Source organism: Filicampus tigris, chromosome 14 (assembly GCF_054856515.1).
Source record: "Filicampus tigris isolate MCC_2025a chromosome 14, RoL_Ftig_1.0, whole genome shotgun sequence".
In the NCBI taxonomy this organism is placed as follows: domain Eukaryota; kingdom Metazoa; phylum Chordata; class Actinopteri; order Syngnathiformes; family Syngnathidae; genus Filicampus; species Filicampus tigris.
In genome coordinates this window covers 11832977-11855095 of record NC_141230.1, presented here as the reverse complement: position 1 = coordinate 11855095, position 22119 = coordinate 11832977, and the positions used below count along the sequence as shown (strand labels likewise).

The window sequence follows — 22119 nt, the reverse complement described above, 5'->3', positions numbered from 1 at the left end:
TCTGGTTTTCAAGTTGATAGCAGAAGGCGGTGTTTTACTTTTCAGACAGCTTTGTTACTCAATGTGTAGTGTATGAATTTTGAAACCGAGATACCGTGACATTTTCAATACCGTTGCATCGCTCGTGGTAACTGAGCTGGTCTTCCTGTGCCACGTGATGATGTAGTCGTCCACAAACCCGTTATTCAAACGCTATAGAAAACTGATGGGTGAATGGACACATTTGTTTTGATTGTGTACAAATACTGTCTACACTCACCTGTCAAAAGAGCGGCAGTTCCTATTCAAGTGGATGTCGCGGGTCAAGTGCCAGAGGATCGAGAAGCGGTGTAGGGCTTCAAGCCGAACAGCCTGGTCCACACAATCACAAGAGCTGGTGTTTATTTTTTTTAATCATTTGCTTATATTATCATAAGCATATGCAGCGGTTTGACAGGTATTTTCACCTTGTCCTTGTGTGACAGCGCCTGGCAGACAATGTCTTCGCAGATGGTTGCTGACGGAGCCAAACAGTGAAGGCGGTAAAAGAGCTCCACGCAGGCAGTGTGCTGCTCTCGACGCTCTGTGTCCAGCTGGCTCCAAAGCACCACGGCGACCCTCTGAGACGAAACAAAATATCTTCAGTAGCATATTTATTGAGATTTTGAGGCTAGCACAAACATTTCTCTAAACCTGGTAGAAGTCAGTGTCCTCTTGTATGGTGCAAAGCAAAGCGGGATAAATGGGAGGCATGGTGATCATCTGGAGCTGCCCACTCAGCGGGTTGGAGTCAGACATCTGGTAGCGCCTCCTCTTGTCCTGGATGACCAGCGCTAAGGACTGGGAGTAGTTGATGAGCTCCAATAAAGCAGCCACCGCAGAGTGTTGGATTTTGTAGTCCCTTGACATGCAGCACAGTGTCATCAAGGACCTCAGCCACATGGGCAAGCTCTCCATGTCACCTCCTGTGAAGGACAAACACATCTGAACATGCCAGTGATGAAACGTCCCTCTATTTTCTCCGGCGCTTGTCATCAATCGTGGAGTCTGGTCGTCATCAATCGTAGGCCACATAGAGACAACTACTCACACCAACACGTAGTCTTCAGTAAACGTAACATGCGTATTTTTGAACGTGTGGGGAAGCCGGGAAACCCCACAAGCAAGGGGCGAACATGCAAATTTCACACAGGATGGCCCGATTTGAACTCGACTGTGAAGCAGACGTGCATAATCACTACGCGCACTGATGCACTTGATGTGGTCTTTTTTTACATTATTTGTCAGGCAAGAATGAAATAAACCGCTGATATAAAGCAAAGTATGAAAGATATAAAACACATAAAAACACACAGCTGTTCAATACTGGATCCGTTGTCAATCCCATCAAGCTGTTGGAAATGGGGGTACAAAACAGGAAGTAGATATCGACCAATATAGACGGTGTCTATATTTATCTGTACATGGAGCAACACCACATCATCGTCATCATCCACACCTCTTGACTATCAAGATATTTAAACAACCAATAAGAATACCTGGACAAACGTACTTGGACACCACTGGCATCTTAGAAAGTGTTGAAATTTTAATTAGATTCTTGCTGAAATGAGCAAGAATATGGTGTGCAAACTGATTTTTTTTTTTTTTTTGTACATACTTGGGGTATTTTGGCTAAAGTACGTCACAGACATGTTATTAAAACTCATTCACTGCCAGCAGTTTGCAGACCCTCATCATCACAGTGTCTCAAGTCACGACCAATCACAGCTCACCTGCTTTTTGAAGCTGAGCCACGATTGGTCGTTATGAGCCCTGAGCAACTTTGATGTCATTTTCAGGCGACAGAAGTGACAAAATGGCTCTGAGACGGCTAAAAACCGAGTGGATTATGCTGCTTAACTCACATTCCACAAAAGCAATATTAATCTGAATGCCTTGTTTCAACTTGTGGGTCTGCATATGGAACATTCTTGAAAAAAATGTTTGGGTTGACTTCATCTTTAAGGAATACTAAACATAATACACACTTCACAACCTTCAAGGCTTTTGACATTGAGGGTTCCACTATACATCTGTGGATGAATGCTAAATGGAGGAAGTAGAGGGAAACAAGTGCCTGACCTGCTTGGTTAAACATGTCCGTGTGGAGAGCCAGGGTCTCCTCTTCGCTTAGGTAAACAGGGAAGGTGGTACACTCCAGAAGCAGGTGACAGGTGGCAGCGAAGGCCTGTCGGCACGCCTCAGTTATCTCGGCCCTGCCTCGGGGCCGGTACCCAGCAGCCCAGTCCAGACAACGGCCATGCTCTTTTTTCTTTTCTTCTTGTTGGACCTCGGATGCTTGCTGATGTTTTGACTTGTTTGGGGTGAACAGCTCTGTCAGTTTGTCTTTAATTTCCAGCCCTCCTATGTTTAGTAAAGTCTTATTATCCACATGGGCAGTCATGATGTCAGTCTTGGGCTTTTCCTCCTGTGTATCAACATCCTCCACCTGTACCAGCAGGTGTCTAAAACACAGAAGGGAAAGGATTTGTTTAGATTCATTCAATGAGATCCACATTACGGGGCTTACTTTCAATCAAATAATTTCTTTCAATTAACCCTAAATCAATGACGGTTGACCTTGTGGCTATGAAAGCGAGGATTTCCTGCAGACATTGGGTTGTGGTGTCGACACTGCCACCCCTTCTCCACACTCCATGACCATTTTTGCACATTCCATTTCCCCTGGAGCCCACGGAGGGGGGGAGATGCTGCTCTGATGGTGAGGCGCTGATGCCCAGCCCGCTGTCCTCTGAGCGGAGTGTCGGGTAGACTCCATCCGCAGGCTCGGCATCATCCGTATCTCTGTTCAGCTCGTCATCTACATGCTGACCATTACCTTCGGAAACACCGTCATCTCTCTCTCCTCCCTTTTCTAGATCCTGGAGAGAAGTCCAAATCAATCACTGCAAAACACTGCAAATATGTTACAAGAAACTTATCAAGAAAAACATTATAACATAGTGATTCCCAACTACTGTGCTGTGGAACCATTTAGGTTTTTTAACACTGCACTTGCTGCCACTGACCAACCTATTTAGTGCGCTGTTCGGCAGCTATGATAACAGATGGCGCATACAATAGGAAAGGTGGTGGCAGAGTGACAAAAGCAAGAGTAAAATAGCATGGGGATAAAGAAGGGGGAAAAACAATATGGTGTCCCAGTCTTCCAAGCTCTGGAACATAAGCAATATGAGTAGGAGGAATAGCAATGGATGGCGATCTTGACTAGATTGAACAAAACTATGTTGGTTTAATGCAGTAGATGTGTGAATTTAACATTTGTAAAATTAAAAATGTTAATATATACATCATTGCTACACTTGTATCACATATTCATCTCCTTCAAAGCAGTGGAAAAACAACAAATTACTTCCTTTGGTCTCTGCGGTGTCCTACATCGTGCCATGTGGTAAATGCTACCAAAACCAGGTGCATTGTGAAAAGGGATTTAGTGTGCCATGAGCACAGTTAAGCTGTGGTAAATTATCCTATTTCACTTCATTTATCCGAAAATGATAACATGCATACTCGTGGTTCGGCACCTGCGGATTTGCATATTCACAGCTTTTCTTCTTATTTTTGTTTCACTATTTTTAAATTTACATGTTTTGAATGTTTTTCCTATGGGAAAAAAGCGGCTTTTTTTTAAAAAAAGAATTGGGGGGGGGGGGGTTTACATTTTTTTTCTCTCAATGCATGTCGATGGGGGTTCAACATGCAAATTTTCGCTATTAATAGACCGGCCAGGCCCACCGTCCGTGAATAATAGGGGTTGACTGTATTTACAAGTAATGCATCTTTGCTCATCTATCTACACTGGCAATGTATAGTGTAAATTGGAATAATCAATCCCACTAGACAGCAAAAGGTGCAATTTATATGCGTTTCATAAAACAGAATAAAATCGTTCCTGCGATCACGTATATTGGGCTTTGTGTTCAGTTTACTAGGTCAAGATATCACATAGAGTAAAAGTTAAGTTGTGAGTAAATTGACACAAAAAAAAAAAAAATCATCATTATTTCAGTAGATATGCTTATTGTGCCACTTTTGTCTAGTGGTGTGCTGTGAGACTTTTCGAATGCCAAATGTGACTTGGCCCAACAATGTCTGGGAAACATCTACCTGAGTAATCCTTTCATCCTCTTCTTGCACCTGCATCCCTTCCGTGTGGGCTCCTTTCTCGACGTCAATGAATGCCACAGGCATTTGGATCTTACTCAGGACCTTGAAGCACGCGCGCAGGCCCTGTGTGACATCCTCCAAGCGAACAGAGTCCATGCGGCCATGCAGGGTTCGCAGCATCGTGCCCAGCATCTCAGGAAGGAAGTGGGACTGGATATCAGCATGGAGCTCCTGTGAAAGAACACAAGAATTAAGAAAATACTGTTTGTGAAAAGGTTATGTTCCCATTAAAAACTTTACCAGAGGAAGAACATCAAGCAGAAAAATTATGAGAGTTGAAATTTCCGTGACAAAGGGAGCAGGACAACGGCTGTCATGTTGAGGCTTTGATGGGTCATCCTTGTCACTATAAGTATAAAAAAATATATACATTAGCATGTGCAGTACACCAGAGCTATTTCATAATAGTGTGAAAATGAAACTGTCTCACCTGAGAGACGTGCAGAAGCACTGAGTCATGTAATCCCACAGGTATTCACTGTTCATGGTGCTCACGAGCATATTCATCGTCTTTATGATCTCCGAAGCGTTCTTGTTCTCTTTTATCATGCTGTGAAAAGTCAACAAGGTCAAACATCAATGTGGAACAAACTGCAATGAGTAGAACCTCATATTAAAGCACTTAATGTGGGATTTTCATATCTAATATATAATAAAGATAAAAATCAACATAAACCAAACATTATGACGCAGCAAGTCATAATGCATATCAAAAAAGCCCTGAAAGTTGGCATTGCAAACAAGGTGCTTTGGTCACCATACATGAAATTGGTGACTGTACTGAGTTGAATTGGAAAAGCCATAGATAGCGCTTTGTCTCTGATGCCCTCACCTGGCCAATTTGTTGCCTGAGAGTCTTGAGCTGGTGATAGTATCCTCACCCAGCATCTCTCGACAGTAGCTGTAAAAGGCTCGGACCACCTCCAACAGTACACTATTCAGGACCACTGGACCTGAACACAGATGCCACAGTAAGTAGTCGGAAAAATGAGACAGAGATAATTAACTATTTTCATGTCTAAGTGCCGGACTTGCCTAACTCCGGTTTATCCAGCAGGCTAATAATAATGCGAAAAGGCCTGAGGTAGCCAATCACATTCTCCGGTTTGCACTCCACATCCTTCTGTTTGAGGATGTTAATCAGACCCTGAAGGCAAGGGCCCGCCAGATGGGAAGGAGAGTAACAGGTGAGAAACAAACATGAGTAAAACACTATGCAAATACCGCACAGCACAGCACATGTGACCGACATGTGAAGTATTCAGTTGCCTCTTGTTTATTGCGCAAGTGTTCAAGTATTTTTTTTCTGATTTCATTTTTTAAATAGAAGCGACGAGAAAGAGGAAAAATATAAAATTGGAATATCCAAACTCAAACATTGATCAACAATGTCACTAAAACGAAAATAGCTCAAAAAGTTACTTGAGTAAATATCTCATTACCACCCACCTCTGAAATACATTCAATAGCAATACCTATAAAACACCACTAGATGACAGTACTGCTCTGCAATCAACCTGTTCTGCATCTCAATCACGTCAGGAAAGCATGAGTACTTTTACTATATTTTGGTACTATTTTATCACATGGTAGTAAAATTCTTTGTGAAAGTAAGGTAAGGGGTGTGAAAAAAATACTATACAGTTCATAAATTTTATATAGTTATTAAAAAGAATAGGTGATAGTTTGAGCCCGGAATAAATTAATTAATGGTATCTTATTTTCTATTGGAAAAATTGTTTTGCAAAAACAATTTGGAAGCCAACCAGTGACATGAAACCGATTGTGTTAGCAATACCGTTGCTTTGTTTGTTTCAGTGTATCTCACGAAATTATAATATAGTATTGTGGAAATCTTATTTCAGTAAAGTAGTTCAATTTGAAAAGTGAAACTCACATGGACTCACCTTACACTGATTGAAATATTTATTGATTTTATTTCTATTAAATCATTTTGATGAATAAATCTTACATATTGCAAATAAAAAAATCCACCATTCCAAGAAATTATATAATAACATTAAACAAGCAATCATAATTATCTTTTTTTTTTTTTTTTTTTTTTTTTTTTTTTCAGAAACTTGGAAAGATTTGGCCTTCTTAGTCAATAAATAGAATATATGTAGAGGGTAGCTTTTTCAGGAGACTGTTATTTATTTAGATATATATATATAATTATAACTCAACACACATGTGAGGTACCTGCACAATAAGATCCTTGGAGTATGTGTTGAAGTAAAACAACATATGTTCCTCTGCCGAAGAAGACAGGGTTGCATGCGGGGCAACCATTTCCCCTTTGATGTCTGTGCCTGGGAAAAAAACACACATAAAAACAAACATTGCAGCAAAGTGAGAAAACCAGAAATTGACCAAACACTAACTCAGAGGTACAAGTGAGTCATCACTTAACACTTTCAAATGAGTCAGTCACCTAGGAGCCATGCATAAAGACGCCTGTTGAGGGACATATCTCTGCGGAGTAATGTAAGTGACGCAGCAGAAACCACTGTGGTCACATCTTCAATGCTCATTACGATGTTGGTCTCTGCTGGGTCCTGAACCAACAAAAGAAAAAGACAGGAGAAAATAAGCACTTTTCAAGTCCAATTATGCAGCGTTTTAATTGATTAATGCCGGCTTGGTTTTCTGAGTTCTACTCAACTCAGTAGAACTGAAGGGCTCCTCCTGTACTAACTTCTCAGTATGTGGCGCTTTGTCACTTAACTCATTCACTGCCATTGACAAATGTACTTGTCTTTTCATAGTCCAGCCATTCAATCTTATTTACATTTTATTCTTTTTTTTCCCCAAATGTTAGGGTAAAAGATGGTCTGAAAATGTCTGGCAGCGAATGAGTTAAGTAGGAAAATTTCATTTGACAGGAGACAACAAAAGGGATTGCTAATGCATCCAGTCTGAAGGCACACATTGTCATTTATTTATTAAACAATAAAAAGGCACAGCTATGGCAAATCTGCTGGAACAATTGGCAGCCAGCAGTGCTCACTGCTCACCCATATAGTATGTACTCAGCACTGTTGGATTTTGGCAGAGGAAAAGCATACATAGCATGTAGACCAGTGATGAACTGAGTTGGTACTGTGCATGGAAAAAAAAATGCCTCCAACGTAAAAGCTCTACCAAAAATGTGATTATGATGAAAAGTTAACCATGTTTATTGTTCTGGATTTAGTTTGCAATAAACCGCACTACATTCTACTGAGCTAAATGTAGCTCATACTTTATTTAATGATCCAAACATCCCAACATTAGATGGGAAATAAATGTATGATAGAAAATGGAGTTGTGAATGACTTGTATATATATGTAGTTGGGTCTCCGCAGTGCCTGCCCACCCTTGAAGCGTAAAATTAAATCCACCAAGTAAATCTTCTGTTGTCTGCCTATTCCTGAAAATGAACGTAATTTACATAATAATCACACCTCGCAACAATTCCACTTGATTGGCTTGGCTAGGTGAAGATCCAGAGCTACTTTCAAGCAACAAAGAGACTACACTGTCTGAAACACCATCCAAATAAATGAATAGTATGCCTCCTTTAAAACATTGTACTTAAAAAGTTGTGTAGAAGGAGAGGTCAACCCACATTTTTTTTTTTTTTTTCAGGGCATTCTGATTAATATTGCGTTAATGAAATGTAGCAAAATCGCCCCTTTTTTAGCCATCTCTGGGGTGGCCATTTTGTCACATCTGTCGACTGAAAATGGCATCACAACTGCTCAGGGCTCAGGTAACGAACAATCACGGCTGACCTGTTCTCCGAAACTGAGCCGTGATTGGTCATTACCTGAGCCCTGCGCAGTTGTGATGTCATTTTCAGTCGACAGAAGTGACAAAATGGCCGCCCCCTGAGATGGCTAAAAAGGGGTAGATTTTGCTGCTTAACTCATATTCGACAAACGCAATATTAATCAGAATACCGTGTTCCAACTAGTGGGCCTGCATAGTAGATATTCTTGAAAAAAAAAAACATGTTTAGGTTGACTTGCACTTTAATGAAGTTGTGGTTTAGAGTTTCCTTACCAGGGTTGTAGCCAGAGGGAAAAAGAAGAGCAGGATTTCCAGCATGTTCCTCTGCACCAGCACATTTGAGTCTTGCAGAGAAAGACACACAGACTTAACCTGCACAAAGACGGATGGATGAGGAGTTAAAAAATAAAAAAAACAGCTGACTTCATTGAAGATGAATGAATCCATGACCAAGAAGAGGAACACTCACAGCCAGGCGATGGTCATAGCCGAGCATGTGTTTCTGCTGTTGCAGGGACAAAGTGCGGTCAAAGTGTGCGACGATAAAGATGGTGGCGGGCAGTCGCACTACGGGACTGACCAGTATGCAACCCCACAGGGCTCCATAGAACACCTGCTGACCCACCAGCATAGACAACTTCAGCAGCAGGGCATCGGTCCTGAACATTAAGACAAAACAGGTTCCGAAAAATAAAAAATCTGTTCAGTAAAATAGCTTTAAACTGTGAAGCCAAGACCAGGCTGTGCGATTCATGTTATTGATTTGTCCTTCTGAGGATAAGCGGTTCAGATAATAGAAAGCGAGTCCCCGCTGATGTGCAACCGTTCCACTAACAACATGGCTTTGAAGCAAGATGGGGCTTGTTTACATAAGCACAGTCAAATGTTGCCAACTTAATGACAGTCGCTATAAATACTTTTTTTCACATTGTTGTGAAAAAACAGACAACACGATCGAGAATTGGTTTGATACTGTTTTGCGTATGACAAGAATGGATCAGGTGGAAGGTAATCATGCTAACCATTGTCAAAGACCCATTATTATGTTGAAAAGCAGTCATTTGTCAACATTGGAAACTTTTGACACACAACATGTGCTTCCAACCCAGAAATACATTTGCCACGTTACCTTGCCTCACACCTGTACAACTCGACATGAGAAAACACAGTAAAAGACAACAGACATACGGACCAGATGAAAAATGCAGTTTTACAGTTGGGGGGGGAAAATTACATACATACATATACATATACATATATATACATAAACATTTGTATCAGGAGAAATAATATAAACACATGATGGAAATAAAAAAATTCAAGGGGTAAAAAAAAAAAAAGAGCTAAATTTGATGTCATTGTCATTTGCATTTCGCCACTAGATTTCACTTGAAGGCCAAATAGCCCAGCCCTGAATAGGAGCCTTGTCTTGCATACCTGTCATTGACCTCCAGTCCCTCCTCCAGGCCTGGCAGTAGTCCCGTTATGAAGGCCTGAAGACTGGGCAGTAAAGCCCTCTGCAATGGCAGATAGTAACGCTCGTACAATGTGAGCAGGACGGGCTTCACTGCCATGGCTGCATGGCCCAACAACGGAAACAAGCCTGAGCTAAAAATGCAGAAACATATGTGTCATGGCAAAATGCGCAAAGCACCTCAGGTCATTTCTCACTTCAGTCATTTTCTTTTTACCTATAAATGAACAAATCCTTGGCCAGCCATTTTGTCCCAATGATTTTGAAAATGACCTCGTAGGTCTCCAGAGCCTTGAGGTGCACCCCGCTGGGTAAGGCCGGGTGCAGGCATTGGGCCAGACGCTTGCCGATGATGAGCCTCTTGGGAAGCAGCGAGTAGCGGAGGTTACTCTGCAGGGCCTGACGGGGAGTGAGAAGAAATAAGTCCACGGTGCTGTCCACTATATGTACTGTTGTCTACAATGACATCCATCGCTTTCAATCTGGTAGCGAGTCCCACGGTTACCTTGTTGAGCTTGCCCAAGGAGGAGATGAGATCCGCCCATTCACTTGAAGATTCAAAGTTTCGCAGCGCCTTCTCGATGACTGCTGCGTAGTTGCGATAGCGGTAGTCGTTCTGCAGCTCGACTTCCTCGGGATCCATGTCACAAGTCAGTCGGGCGGCAGCATGTTCTCATAATGTGTCTGTAAAAACAGCAAAGCCAAACAGATTTTATTTTATTTTATTATTTTATTAGGCAATAGTCGTGGATGAAAATCAACTTCTCATGTTGTCTCTCTGAGAAGCCTCGATCCCTCTGGGGTTTGTTTATGGTAAATAGATTAGAATTATGCAGTACATGTGAGTCAGCGTGTGTATAAGATTATAGACGAAAGGGTTGGTGGGGGTGGGGGATCATCTGGACTCTTAGGCTTAGCAGAGATGTGCTATGCAGGAGGAAGACATACCGCTTCATCTTCCCTTTCGACATGGCCGAATTCTTTTCACCAATGGGATCATTCAATGCCGCTTGTTATGCCACCCAAACATATCTTCTAGGGCTGCTCGATTATGAAAAAAACATTAATCATGGTTATTTTGGTAATAATCGGAATCACGATTATTCAAACCAAAATTTTTGGTACAAAACAAGAAAATGTTTAAATGTAGAAAATGTAGAGGCAAATAAATGCAAGTAAGGTCCTTTTGGACCAAACAAAATTTATCAAATTAATTATTATGAAATTATATTATAAATGTATAAAATTCAAGTATGATTACCTTGTGTTTACAGACAGTGCATTGGTTATAAATGCATATTAATAATCCTTTTTTTTTTACAATTATGCCAATTTTGCAATCGTGGAGTGTAATAATCATAATTGTAATTGAATTTCGATTAATTGCACAGCACCAGTATCTTCCCAATACCTGTATTCTTTAGGAGAAAGGAGGCGCCGTGTGGGCCGATTACGGACACCAACAGCAATTCATCCAGCACCATGCTATTCTGAAACCTCAGAAGATTTGTTGTAAAAAAAATACCCAAAACATTTAACCCATAAATGCTCATAAAATCAGATTGTATGGGTTTGTTTGATCATTTGTTTTTCATAATTCCAGGCTGGCACTCAGTGGACAAAATCACCCCAGATTGGAAAACTGGTTAATCTAATGTCAAACCCATGTTCTTCATTCAGCATTTTTCTTGCTGAACAAATTTGAGTACAGTTAATTGGTATAAATTTAGTTAGAAGACACTAATGCGATGTTTTCCTCTGACTGACACATTCTTGCCAATTAGTGGCTACTGAAATTTGAAACACCAAATGTTTTTCTTTTTAAATGACATTATGACAAATCATTTAAAAACTTTCATTAAAAAAATAATGAATTATAAACTATGGAATTCATGTGGGAAAGAAAAAAAATCTGTACCATACACTGGTTGCAGACTTATACAACACTTGCAAAAAAGTATTTGTTTTTATTTTTTAAAAAACAAACTTTATTCTTAAATGTTGATGTTACATATGTACTTCCAATTAAGTATTGGCAAAACCAGTTGTCAATTTTATGTTAAGCGGGGTTGTAGGCATCTGTGGCTTTAACTAAAAAAGTAACTTGTAATCTAACTTGGTTAACACTTATGGACAATTCAGTCATCAATTAATCTTACGACTAACATACATGCTTTTAGAATGTGGGAGAAAGACTGACTACCCGGAGAAAACACACATACTGTATACACCGGAAGAACATGCTAACCCCACACAATAGGCCAGTACAGATTCTAACCACAAACCTCAGTAGAGTACCTCAATTATCATGGGTGTCCCTCCCTCACAATATTATTTTATTTTACTATTATGATAATTAAATTAAAAACACCAAAGTTACATAATAGGATTCATCATATCGCTTAATTTAGTCTACATTAAATTAAAACCCACCACTGTCATTCCCCCTTGTAATTACTTACTTTTTGATTTCAAAAGGGCAAACCTTTTTCCGGGAACCATGGCTGGAAATTTTGTGCGAGCCTAAAAATAACCTAATCGAATTACATGGAACGTTTGATAGAGAGTAACAAACAGCAACGACAGAAACAAGTAAAGTGAAGGCTTCATTGCTGGAGCGTGGAGGACAGGATCACGAGAATGACACTGTTAAATAAAACTGGAAGTTGTATGATCCCCCAGAATTAGTCTAATGACATCTACAAGAATGTCAATAAAGTGAACATCTACGAAGAGCAAAATCTGAGCGTAATTGTCACGTCACAAAAAAAACCATACATTTATAAATCATCCATAGGTGCGAATGCACATGTGAATGATTGTCAATATGTTCCCTACGATCGGCCGAAGGTTGAGGGAATACCCAGCCTCTCGCCCAAAGTCAGCCCCATGGGATACATTCCAGCTAACCCACAACACTAATGAAAATATGCAATATGGAAAATTGATAGATGGATCGTGGATAATATAATAAAGGGCAGCTTGGTGTACAAGTGGTTAGCGCGCCTGCCTCAGAGGTTTGGCCGCAAATGTCGGATCCGGCTTTCCTGTGCAGAGTTTGGATAGTTCTTCCCCAATCCAAAAACATGCCTATTAAAAACCTATGCCACAATGGACCACCATTACTCCTGACCCCATTCTTGTGTGATTGCATCACGCCAGGTCAGTTTGAGCTCCTGTCAGCAAAATGCACCCTGGCTAGTTAAAAATGGGTTTTCTGCATCTATTTTAAGATATGACATAAAGTGAAATCTTCTCTAACGCTTCATTTTCAATTTGGTGATTGGCATGCAGTGCTTTGATGTTTCTGCAGGTACCGGCGGGATAACTTGTCATCGTTGACCGCAAAATAGGGTTGAAATGTAGGTTACTTCTTCATACCAACATATTAATGCAGTTTTGAAGTGTTTGAGGTCATGCAAATGAAGTTACATCCAATTTCCACAATGCCAAAAAGGATAATAATGTGCCAAAATATTTGATCGTCCTGAATAAACAACTATCTAATCAATCAATATAATTAATTCATTACGTATAATTATGATCACTCAGCTTGTGAAATCATACATGTGGCGTCATTTCTTTATAATTCGGTCTACAGTAAACTGTAAGGCCTCAGGGTCCCAGCTTCATTCCTTTACTTAAAAACTGAACACAGGATATTCAATTGTTTTTTGTTTGAAACAAGGGCTCATATTTTCCCGCTTTTTGTAGTCTTAAAATAACGTACCATAACGACATATAAACGCCACTTTGTTTTCCCCAAAAGCTGTTTACGATGACATTGGTCTTGCTGTTAAAAACAAATACAAAAAAAAGATTAGAATTATTTTCGTCGCGTACCTAACTTAGGTTCATATAGATATTAAACACTAACTGTGTACGTGAGTATGAATGGTTTGTCTATAGCACTGCGGCCTGCTGGCGACGTTCAAGGTATCCCCTGCGTTTCAACGAAAGTCAGCGGGTTTAGGCCTCAGTTAACCAGGGACCCGAATAAGGACGAGTGAGGATAATTAAATCCACCAAGGACCCAATTTTGGACCTAACGCCAACGTTTGACCAACGAGCTGCAAGCTGTCATCAATCTAAAGCTGGCTGAGTGTGAGTGAGCGCAATTACATCACACAGCGGACAGCGTCACCTGACTAACACTATATTCCCATCACACTTGTCCACAGCATTCATTATGATGAGGCAGCTTTTGGCTTCATAGCAGCATCCCTATTATGTAACCGCAATGTGGATTAAAAGGGGAAGGGGTGAAAAACGCCATTCCCCTCATAGAATACGAACATTGCAGTGCAAGTAAGGTTTAGCTAGCATGAAAAAACATTTAATACATTTCATTTGTGTGTGTGTGTGTGAATGTTTGAAGCGTGTAAAACAGCAAAGCGGTATGATAAGCTATGCTAAATTAGCTGTGTATCAGGTGCATCAATAAAATGACTCACCGAATAAAAGGCAAGTTGCACGCAAGCTCAGTCGTTTCCAAGAAGCCAAGCAGAAAGACGTGATATTTTACATTATTTCGCCTGAAACTTTTTTTTTAGTATAGATGTCGTAGATATTACTTGCTTTCTTCAGTAGATGAGCGAATCAAAACTAGCGTTCCTGAAGTGCTTCTATCAGGACAGTCATGACTGGGTGGTATCCTTCAACTCAGCTGATATACAGTCGACGAGTGGACTGTTCCATACCTGAACCAAAAGGAGTGGAGAAGGAGCTGACCAGTAGTTGACTAACTGTACTATGAAAAACACCCCCTAAAAAGTAACACGCCAGTTTTTTTACAAGTATTTAAGCCTTTCAATGGGAAATGAAGAAGTTTATAAGAGCGCAACCTTCAATTGAGGAAGAAAACGTCATCCTGAACCCCTCTCCCGGTATGGTACATTCCAGGATGTGCAGTGTTTACAAACCTCTCACCTCGCTGTTAAGATATTTGTAAGACGTTCTTTTAACCCAATCTTGAGTGTATTTTTTTTTTTTAAAGATTTGCTTTTAGCGTTTAAATGTTGTCATCTTTTCAAATAACTCTTTAAACCATTCAAAATAATACGGTATGCATTTCGAACATCAAATCTAACAAATACGGTATACCAAGTGTGCCACTCTTAAACATTACTACCGGGCGCGGATAAAATACAAAATGATGCCAAAAAGTTGTTTTATGACTAGGATGACGTCATCATTTTTACAAGAAAACGTGTAATATTTCGAGGGAAAGGTCGTACTTTAACCGAATGAAGGCGTTTTTTTCTCCCAAATGTATTTCATTGAACGTTTGTGCACACATTCCAAGACGAGCTAACAAGTGCAGACATAGGGCAAGGGTAATATGGTATATTAAATATTTAGTACTTCACGTATAGATTCACTGACAGAAAGCATAGTGAAAAACGTAAAAACATAAACACTAACGTAATCTATTAAGTACCTAAATGACATTTAATGCATTTTAGCTGAATAATACCTGTAATTTCCGATTTTTACATTTGGTATGTTCTGCCGTTCCATGTCATACGGTGGGTGGCAGTAATGCACCTTTAAACTAGTTTGACAATCGTCGGAAATGAAAGAAGCAGGAGCAGAAGCGTTGGCGGTACTTTTAACCACTGTTGTCATCAACGACGTGGGAATACTGAAGAATTGTTATTATCTAAAAACAGGTAAGGCCACACACAAATTATTTTTCGGCCCTGGAATCTTTTTCAGTTTTGGTGGGGAAATAATCTTAATCCACCAACATGCCTTTGTAGCCTGTCCAAAATGGGGCGTGTCTTCATTATGATTTCAGAATTAAGTGACTTTTGTTTTCTTTTCTCAATTTTTATATTCTGTGCTTTTTATTGTTAGTTTATCTCCAGTGTGTTTGTGATTTGACATTATGTATTTAAATAAATTTGGTTCCTATGAGGAACCACATTTCTACTTCTGGTCTTTTTAAACTTTTACACCTCAAAGAATCGCTGAGCTAGTGGTTGAACTGAATAGTCGACAAGTCGACTTCACTACTGTGCATTCACATTTAGCACTTAAAGACAACTAATCACTAATTAGGTGTTTTTGCCATCTCGTCTTCCAGTCAGATCCAATTTGCACAGCACGTTGGACTTGCCCATCTGCTGCAGTCACTGGACGCTCTGTGGAACAGTGAAATGTCTGGCCAACAAGGCGACACAGTCTTGGTGCGTCTGCAAGGGCCCAGAGTATGAAAATGAGATGGTGGTGGAAGAGCATAGCAGTTAGAACCTCTTCTATCACCACTAGTCTTAATTAAAAGATGCAAATCAGCGGTACCTTGAAAGTGGCGTCGAGGAACAAAGACTGCAACGTAAAATGAAACTCCCACTTGGTTGGCAAAATGTGTCTAATGCCAGGCAACTGCTATGCACAAACGAGAACTTTGTTCATCATAGAAGTTGTAACTTATGCAACATACACAAACATTGTGACACTTGTGTTGCTTTACGACACTGATGGCAGTATTACAGTGGCTTGTGAAAGCATTCGGCTCCCTTGAATTTTTCAACCTTTTGCCACATTTCAGGCTTCAAACATAAAGATATAAATTTGATTTTATTTTGTGAAGAATCAACACCAAGTGAGACAGAATCGTGAAGTGCAGTGAATTTTATACAATATCTTAAACTTTTTTTTTTATTTAATAAAACTGAAAAGTGGCGGCACGGTGGTCGACTGGTTAGAACGTCCGCCTCACAGTTCAGAGGTCGTGGGTTCGATCCCGGCTCCGGCCTCCCTGTGTGGAGTTTGCATGTTCTCCCCGTGCCTGCGTGGGTTTTCTCCGGGCACTCCGGTTTCCTCCCACATTCCAAAAACATGCATGGTAAGTTGATTGGATACTCTAAATTGCCCCTAGGTGTGATTGTGAGTGCGGATGTTTGTCTCTGTGTGCCCTGCGATTGGCTGGCAACCAGTTCAGGGTGTCCCCCGCCTACTGCCCAAAGACAGCTGGGATAGGCTCCAGCACGCCCCGCGACCCTTGTGAGGAGAAGCGGTACAGATAATGGATGGATGGATGGAAAACTGAAAAGTGGGGTTGAGCCGAACGTTTAGAGCAGGGGTTACCAATTCCGGTCCTCGAGGGCGCCTGTCCTGCAGGTTTTCAATCTTTCCCTGCTGTAACACACCTGTTAAAATGATCAGCTCATCAGCAAGCTCTCAAAAAGCCTGATAACGATCCTGATCATTTTAACAGGTGTATTACAGCAGGGAGAGATTGAAAACCTGCAGGACAGGTGCCCTCGAGGACCGGAGTTGGTGACTGCTGGTTTAGAGGGACGGCCGGGCCTTGGTAGATTTGCTGTGGTCTGATACACTCCCCATTTCAATGTGATTGATGGAACAATCCTGCGCGAGATGTGTAGATCTCAAAATAATATCGCTCGCCCCACTCTTCAGTTTTTTATTTAAAAAAAAAAGTTTAAAATATATGAATTTCATTTTACTTTGATTGTTTCCCTCTTGGTGTTGATTCTTCACCCCCACCCCACCCACCAAAAAATCAAATTTTAAAGTCTGAAGTTGGCTAAAGGTCAAAAAGTTCAAGGGGGCCGAATACTTTCGTAAGCCACTGTATACGGCCATATGGATGCTACAGGCGTGTGGAAGAATTTTACAAAAAAAAGAGATGCGTAGCAAGCATATCCTCAAAAACAATAAAAGCGAAGTGAAACCGGATGATGTCATGTTTTACAAAACGCCATGCTATAGAACTCATTTGTTGAAGAGAACATTTCTCAGGACTTCCACTAATAACAATTAGTTACCTTAAGTAAGAATGAGTTGTATTATTGTATTTTTAATCATTTGTTTTTACCTGTTTCTCTGCCTCGTCAGAATATGTCTTTATATGAAACAGATCTGCAGAGCTGGGCATCGCTTAACCATCATGAAGTTTCCGTCTGCATATTTAGCCGACCCACGTGGTCCCAGTCGGTCCGAGTCAGCCAAACGGCGTTGAGAATGGAGTTAAACGGTACCACGTCACACGCAGGTGCCGCACACCTGACACGCAGCCAAATAAATACAAAATAAAACAGTGTATAAGTTTTGGTCCCACAGACGCAATGACATGTGCCCCATATTGTTATTATGTCACCCATTACCACGCTCTGCGTGTCTGTTATTTTCATTTAAATTTTATTTTTTATTTTTTTGGGCGGCGTGTCTGCTCGTGTGGCGTCTGCGTGTGACGTGTACATTAAGTTCTCGACGTCGATTGGCTGTCCCTGACGAGGGACAGACTGGGACCACGTGGGTTGGCTAAATATGCAGACAGGAACTTAGTGACGGTTAGGCGATGCCCGGCTCTGCCGATCTGTGCCACAACAAAAAGTTGGAGGCTGCTGTACTTTGCTCTGCTGAAAAAATATTGTCATCAATTAATTGTTTTTTTTTTTGTTTGTTTACACTACTTTCACCACATTACACTCAACTCCCAAAAAATCTTTAGTCGTTCATTCCCGAATCTGAATTTGTCATTGGTAACTGCCACACCAGTTTCATGAATTAACCATTTCAGCTTGGTATTGATTTTTGCCGTCTTTCGAGGAAGGCCCAGATGCCACGCAAGGGAAGACGCTCACGGGCTGTAAAGCTTGTACATCAGAGAAGAAGAATGCAGGCACAGCAGGTACCTAACAATAAGGTCGTTAATACTTCTGATCCAAAACTGTGTCTGTAAAAAGATCGTATTATGCAGTTACAATCTGCAATCTGCAGTTACCTGGAGCTGCACCCTCCCACGACACTGATGACGCTCAACAAAAGATGGGCATCTTCGGCCATGACTATGTAGTCAGCCAGAAAACAAATAAAGTCACATTTTTGTCACAAACCTCCAAGGACAGTCGTAGAAAATTCCGAAACAGAGCTCGGAGACAGGTGAAGGTGCAACTAAGTCCTTCGATTAGATAATACACCGCATCTTAAATGTTCATGTTTTTTGGTTTTCTTAGGTGACAGAAACACCTGAACCAGTGAATTTTTCCAGCCCTACGGAGGATACAGATGCTCCCTTGCATTTTCCAGCTAACGAGGTATGGTGACAGCGACACAAGGTAATGTAAAGTTAGTTAATGTAATATTGCCTAACATTGTGCAAGTTGGAAAGTATTGTAATGCCCCGGCAGGTGGTCAAGCATAGACAGCCATTGGTGCACTTTCACTGACTCACTTTATTGAACAAAACAAACATGCAATACTTGGCCCACAATTGACGCCCCATCACTCAACACGCAGTCTGGCAAACAGCAAATTACCTTACCTGGTTAAATAAAAATTTTTAAAAATGACTTAATTAAAAATAAAAAACAATACTGACAACAAGTATTGATACAAATGCCATTTGCTAATACCTTGTAGACCTGCTTCAGAATCAAGAAGATATATTGTATTATGATAAAGGCTGTACAAGTGGTTAGCATGTTTGCCTTTGAAGTGATGACATTCAAATCATGACTCCGGATCAAGCATGGCAGAACCTATGGATGTAGTCTTATTGACGCACTAGTCTTATTTTACTGAGAAGCCAGGACATAGAAGTGTGTGTGTGTGCGTGTGTGCGTGCGTGCGTGGGGGTGTGTGTGCGCGCGTGTGCGAGTGTGCGAGTGACTTTCCTATGTCACAATAAAACCAATTTCCTGTTCTATGTGACTGACAGTTGTACAGTATGCTGTATATTTAATTTTCCGTGAGAAGCGGAGACATCTGTATTGTACACTATAGATGTAGTATATCTGTCTGTCTTATACTGCCCCCAGGTGACCAAGGCTGAGGCACCAGACGGAGCAGCAAAAAACTCCATTCATTTGATTTGAAGTGTAACAAAAACGGCTTTATTCATTTTAATTATATTCAATTTTGTAATTACAGTAATTTTAAATAAATTACAACATTATACTATTTATCCTCATTAAATACATTTTTAAATGTGTATTTGTTATTTTTTGAGAGGCTGGAACATAATGGCATTTCCACTCATTTCAATTATGAGGAACGATTTGAAATACGTCATGGAACGAACTAACTTCAATCTCTCAAGGCACCACTGTACTGTGTGTGGGTGGGGCTGGGTCGGCTGCATCGCCAAGCGCAAATCCTCTTAGCTCAAAAACAATATTCAAAACACGAACTGAAGGAAAACTGTCTGCTTCCCAACCAATTTGAGATAGTTTTGGCCCAGACATGTTATTAAGGGAAAAATGTGATTTCACAAATGTTTATTGTTATAGATTGTGTATGTGGGTTCAGTATTGTTAGACTGAACAGTTCCTCTGAGGTTTTATTTGTTTTTAGTCTGCATCAAATTGCTCTCGTATAGATATTGACTTTTTTTTTTTCTGTCGACAGACCAGTGGACAAACAGTCCATTCTCCCTCAGTTTCAAGTGTTCGACATGGCAGGAAGAAGCTGAAGTCTGACATCCTCTCATCATCTAGTATGGAAAAAGTGTTGATGTCCGTGTATGAGATATTGTTAGAATGTAAATCAAATAACTGAAACGAGGTACTTTATACTATACACCAACTGATTAACATCCTAACTGATTTTTACAATGTGAGTGACAGAGACCCCACACCATGAGAAGTAATAGATTGTATAGTGTGTAATTTATTCAACCAACACAGCACACTAACGGTGTTGTGTAAAATTACTTTTTTTAAAAGTACCGTATTTTCCAGACTATAAGACACACCTTTATATAAGCCGCACCGACTCAATTAAAAAAAAAAAAGAAGAAAAAAAAACATATATAAGCCAGACCTTTTTTTAAGGCGCACCTATATTGACAATTTAGATATTTACTGCATTTACAGAACGATTTTGAACTGTAAATGTTATCTTCATTTTGCTGCCCACTGCCACTCCAGTTTGTTAGCTCTACTTCCGCACGTAATTCATAACCTAGTGCGTAGCGCCCTCGCCTGTTGAACTCCTCCACTTGCAGTCACAAACCCCTTAAATGGCAATTGTATTGTATTGTATTGCAATTCCGGTTGGACCGACCCTATAGCGGTGGAAGAAAAATCCACAGAATAGCCGCAACTTTATATAAGCCGTATGGTTCAAAACCTAGGAAAAAAGTAGCGGCTTATAGTCCGGAAAAATACGGTCATTCCGTCTTTCCCCCAAAAGTAATTGAATTAGTTACTGGAGTGCTACTTCAAGATTGCAATTAATTAACAGCAAAGGTAATTTCTGTGGTACTCTTTTTGAAAAACCTTGTATTGTATGTCACACAATTCTGATTTTAAAGGGGACTTCACAAGTCATTCACATAGTTGTTTGCGGTTGAAGTGGCGTTCACCCAGTTCGTGTTGAGCCAGTGTCTTTAATGGCCTGGACAAAACAATAACAAAAGCAGCCCAAGAACGGTGATCTTGGGCCATGTCACATGCGATGGTTAGCCATTCCCTGTTCCAGCATGATTTCGGGGCCAATGCTGGATAGGTCATCGTTGAGCATGGTTGTCATGTCAGGGGTCAATAGAAGGGAGAACCTCGCGAATGAATCAGGTCAGGTTAATCCAAATTTGAATCTTTGCAGCGCATTATCCTGTGTACGACGAGGTTAGTTGAGAGTCAACGTCTTGTCTACATGTCGTCGGTTTCCATAATCTTCCAAAGTAAATTTCAGTCAACAGAGTCGATGAGCTTCAACGAATTCGATGAAACACAGCACAGTTGGCCTGTAATTTTTTACGTTTACTTGAGTAATTGTTTGACTGAGTACTTTTACCAAAGTCGGTTTTACACAATTGATTGCACTTCCAGTTAAGTACAAAGTGTGTCCCATCTCTGTTTGTGACCACTGTTATAATAACATTGGGGAGGAAAAAAAGACACTTAACACAGCCAAAGGATAATCACTCAGGATAATAGTTTAGAGACATCTGATAATGATGACTGACTTTAATCGGAAAGGAGGAATTGGTATCAAAATCAGACAGATTATTGGTATATCACTTAAAGGATCATTTTTCTCACCAGCCTGCAACGACTCTACTAACAGCTGGGTTCCAGTTATTGTGGATGTATTCTCCCTGTCAGACCCTAAAAGGTATGATTTTTTTTGGGGGGGGGGGGGGGGGGGGGGGTAATTCTGGTTGCATATTATTATTCTCTATTGCACTTTATACTGTAAACGTGTTATTGTCATTTGTGTAGGGGGATACTACTGAGTAGCCCATTTCCCACAGCTAACAGTGAAGAAACTAATGATGACCTTATCATCCAGGAATCTTCCATTTTGCTCTAAGGCACGATCAATCAACAATCAATTTCAATTCTTAACAATTGGTTAATTGACGAGTGTCTGCGTCTGTAATAAGTTGTCATCTTACTTACATTTACTCTGACAATGCTCTACAAAAGGAATTGCTTCTGTTTATTTCCATGCCATAATGGACAGTGTGTGCCAGTCTTTTCAGTAAATTAAAATGTTTGGGGATGTTGGTATTCTATGTTTATGAGTATAGCTGTGATTTTCTGTGACATGTTTGATACTATTATTTAAAATGTTTTCTATTTATGATGAGAAACCATATGTCCTGAATTTGTGTTTCCAGGAATGTTATGTTGACATGTGATGTATTGCTTATTGTCATTTAAACAACACTTCTGTTACACCACAA

General features: G+C 40.4%; 2 protein-coding genes across 13 annotated transcripts in view; one reads left to right on the top strand and one right to left on the bottom strand.

Annotated features, from left to right (window-relative positions):
- Positions 1-14142, bottom strand: part of dop1b (DOP1 leucine zipper like protein B) — a 26630-nt gene extending 12488 nt beyond the window's left edge. Inside the window, exons 1-18 of the mRNA XM_086051134.1 lie at positions 13913-14142; positions 9964-10142; positions 9676-9857; positions 9422-9592; positions 8454-8643; positions 8258-8356; positions 6644-6767; positions 6412-6521; positions 5245-5356; positions 5042-5162; positions 4640-4759; positions 4450-4555; positions 4150-4380; positions 2602-2903; positions 2104-2486; positions 673-944; positions 447-599; positions 260-351 (exon numbers count right to left, since the gene is read on the bottom strand). Of these exons, the coding sequence (XP_085907260.1) occupies positions 260-351; positions 447-599; positions 673-944; positions 2104-2486; positions 2602-2903; positions 4150-4380; positions 4450-4555; positions 4640-4759; positions 5042-5162; positions 5245-5356; positions 6412-6521; positions 6644-6767; positions 8258-8356; positions 8454-8643; positions 9422-9592; positions 9676-9857; positions 9964-10101 (2906 nt within the window). The 5' untranslated portion in view covers positions 10102-10142; positions 13913-14142. The remainder of the gene's footprint in view (positions 1-259; positions 352-446; positions 600-672; positions 945-2103; positions 2487-2601; positions 2904-4149; positions 4381-4449; positions 4556-4639; positions 4760-5041; positions 5163-5244; positions 5357-6411; positions 6522-6643; positions 6768-8257; positions 8357-8453; positions 8644-9421; positions 9593-9675; positions 9858-9963; positions 10143-13912) is intronic.
- LOC147136369 (uncharacterized) lies at positions 13540-22119 on the top strand. Of its 12 annotated transcripts, none has more exons than XM_086051135.1 (8): positions 14366-14405; positions 14998-15130; positions 18040-18117; positions 18187-18368; positions 18443-18523; positions 19836-19923; positions 21476-21545; positions 21653-22119. In XM_086051135.1, exons 2-8 carry the CDS (start codon positions 15034-15036, stop codon positions 21741-21743), a joined length of 687 nt encoding a protein of 228 aa, XP_085907261.1. In that variant the 5' UTR covers positions 14366-14405; positions 14998-15033; the 3' UTR covers positions 21744-22119. The 12 variants fall into 12 exon arrangements, with proteins under 12 accessions (XP_085907273.1, XP_085907263.1, XP_085907271.1 ...); XM_086051136.1 differs by having other exon boundaries at positions 14376-14521; XM_086051139.1 differs by lacking the exon at positions 14366-14405 and adding an exon at positions 15547-15649 and having other exon boundaries at positions 14412-15130; positions 18207-18368.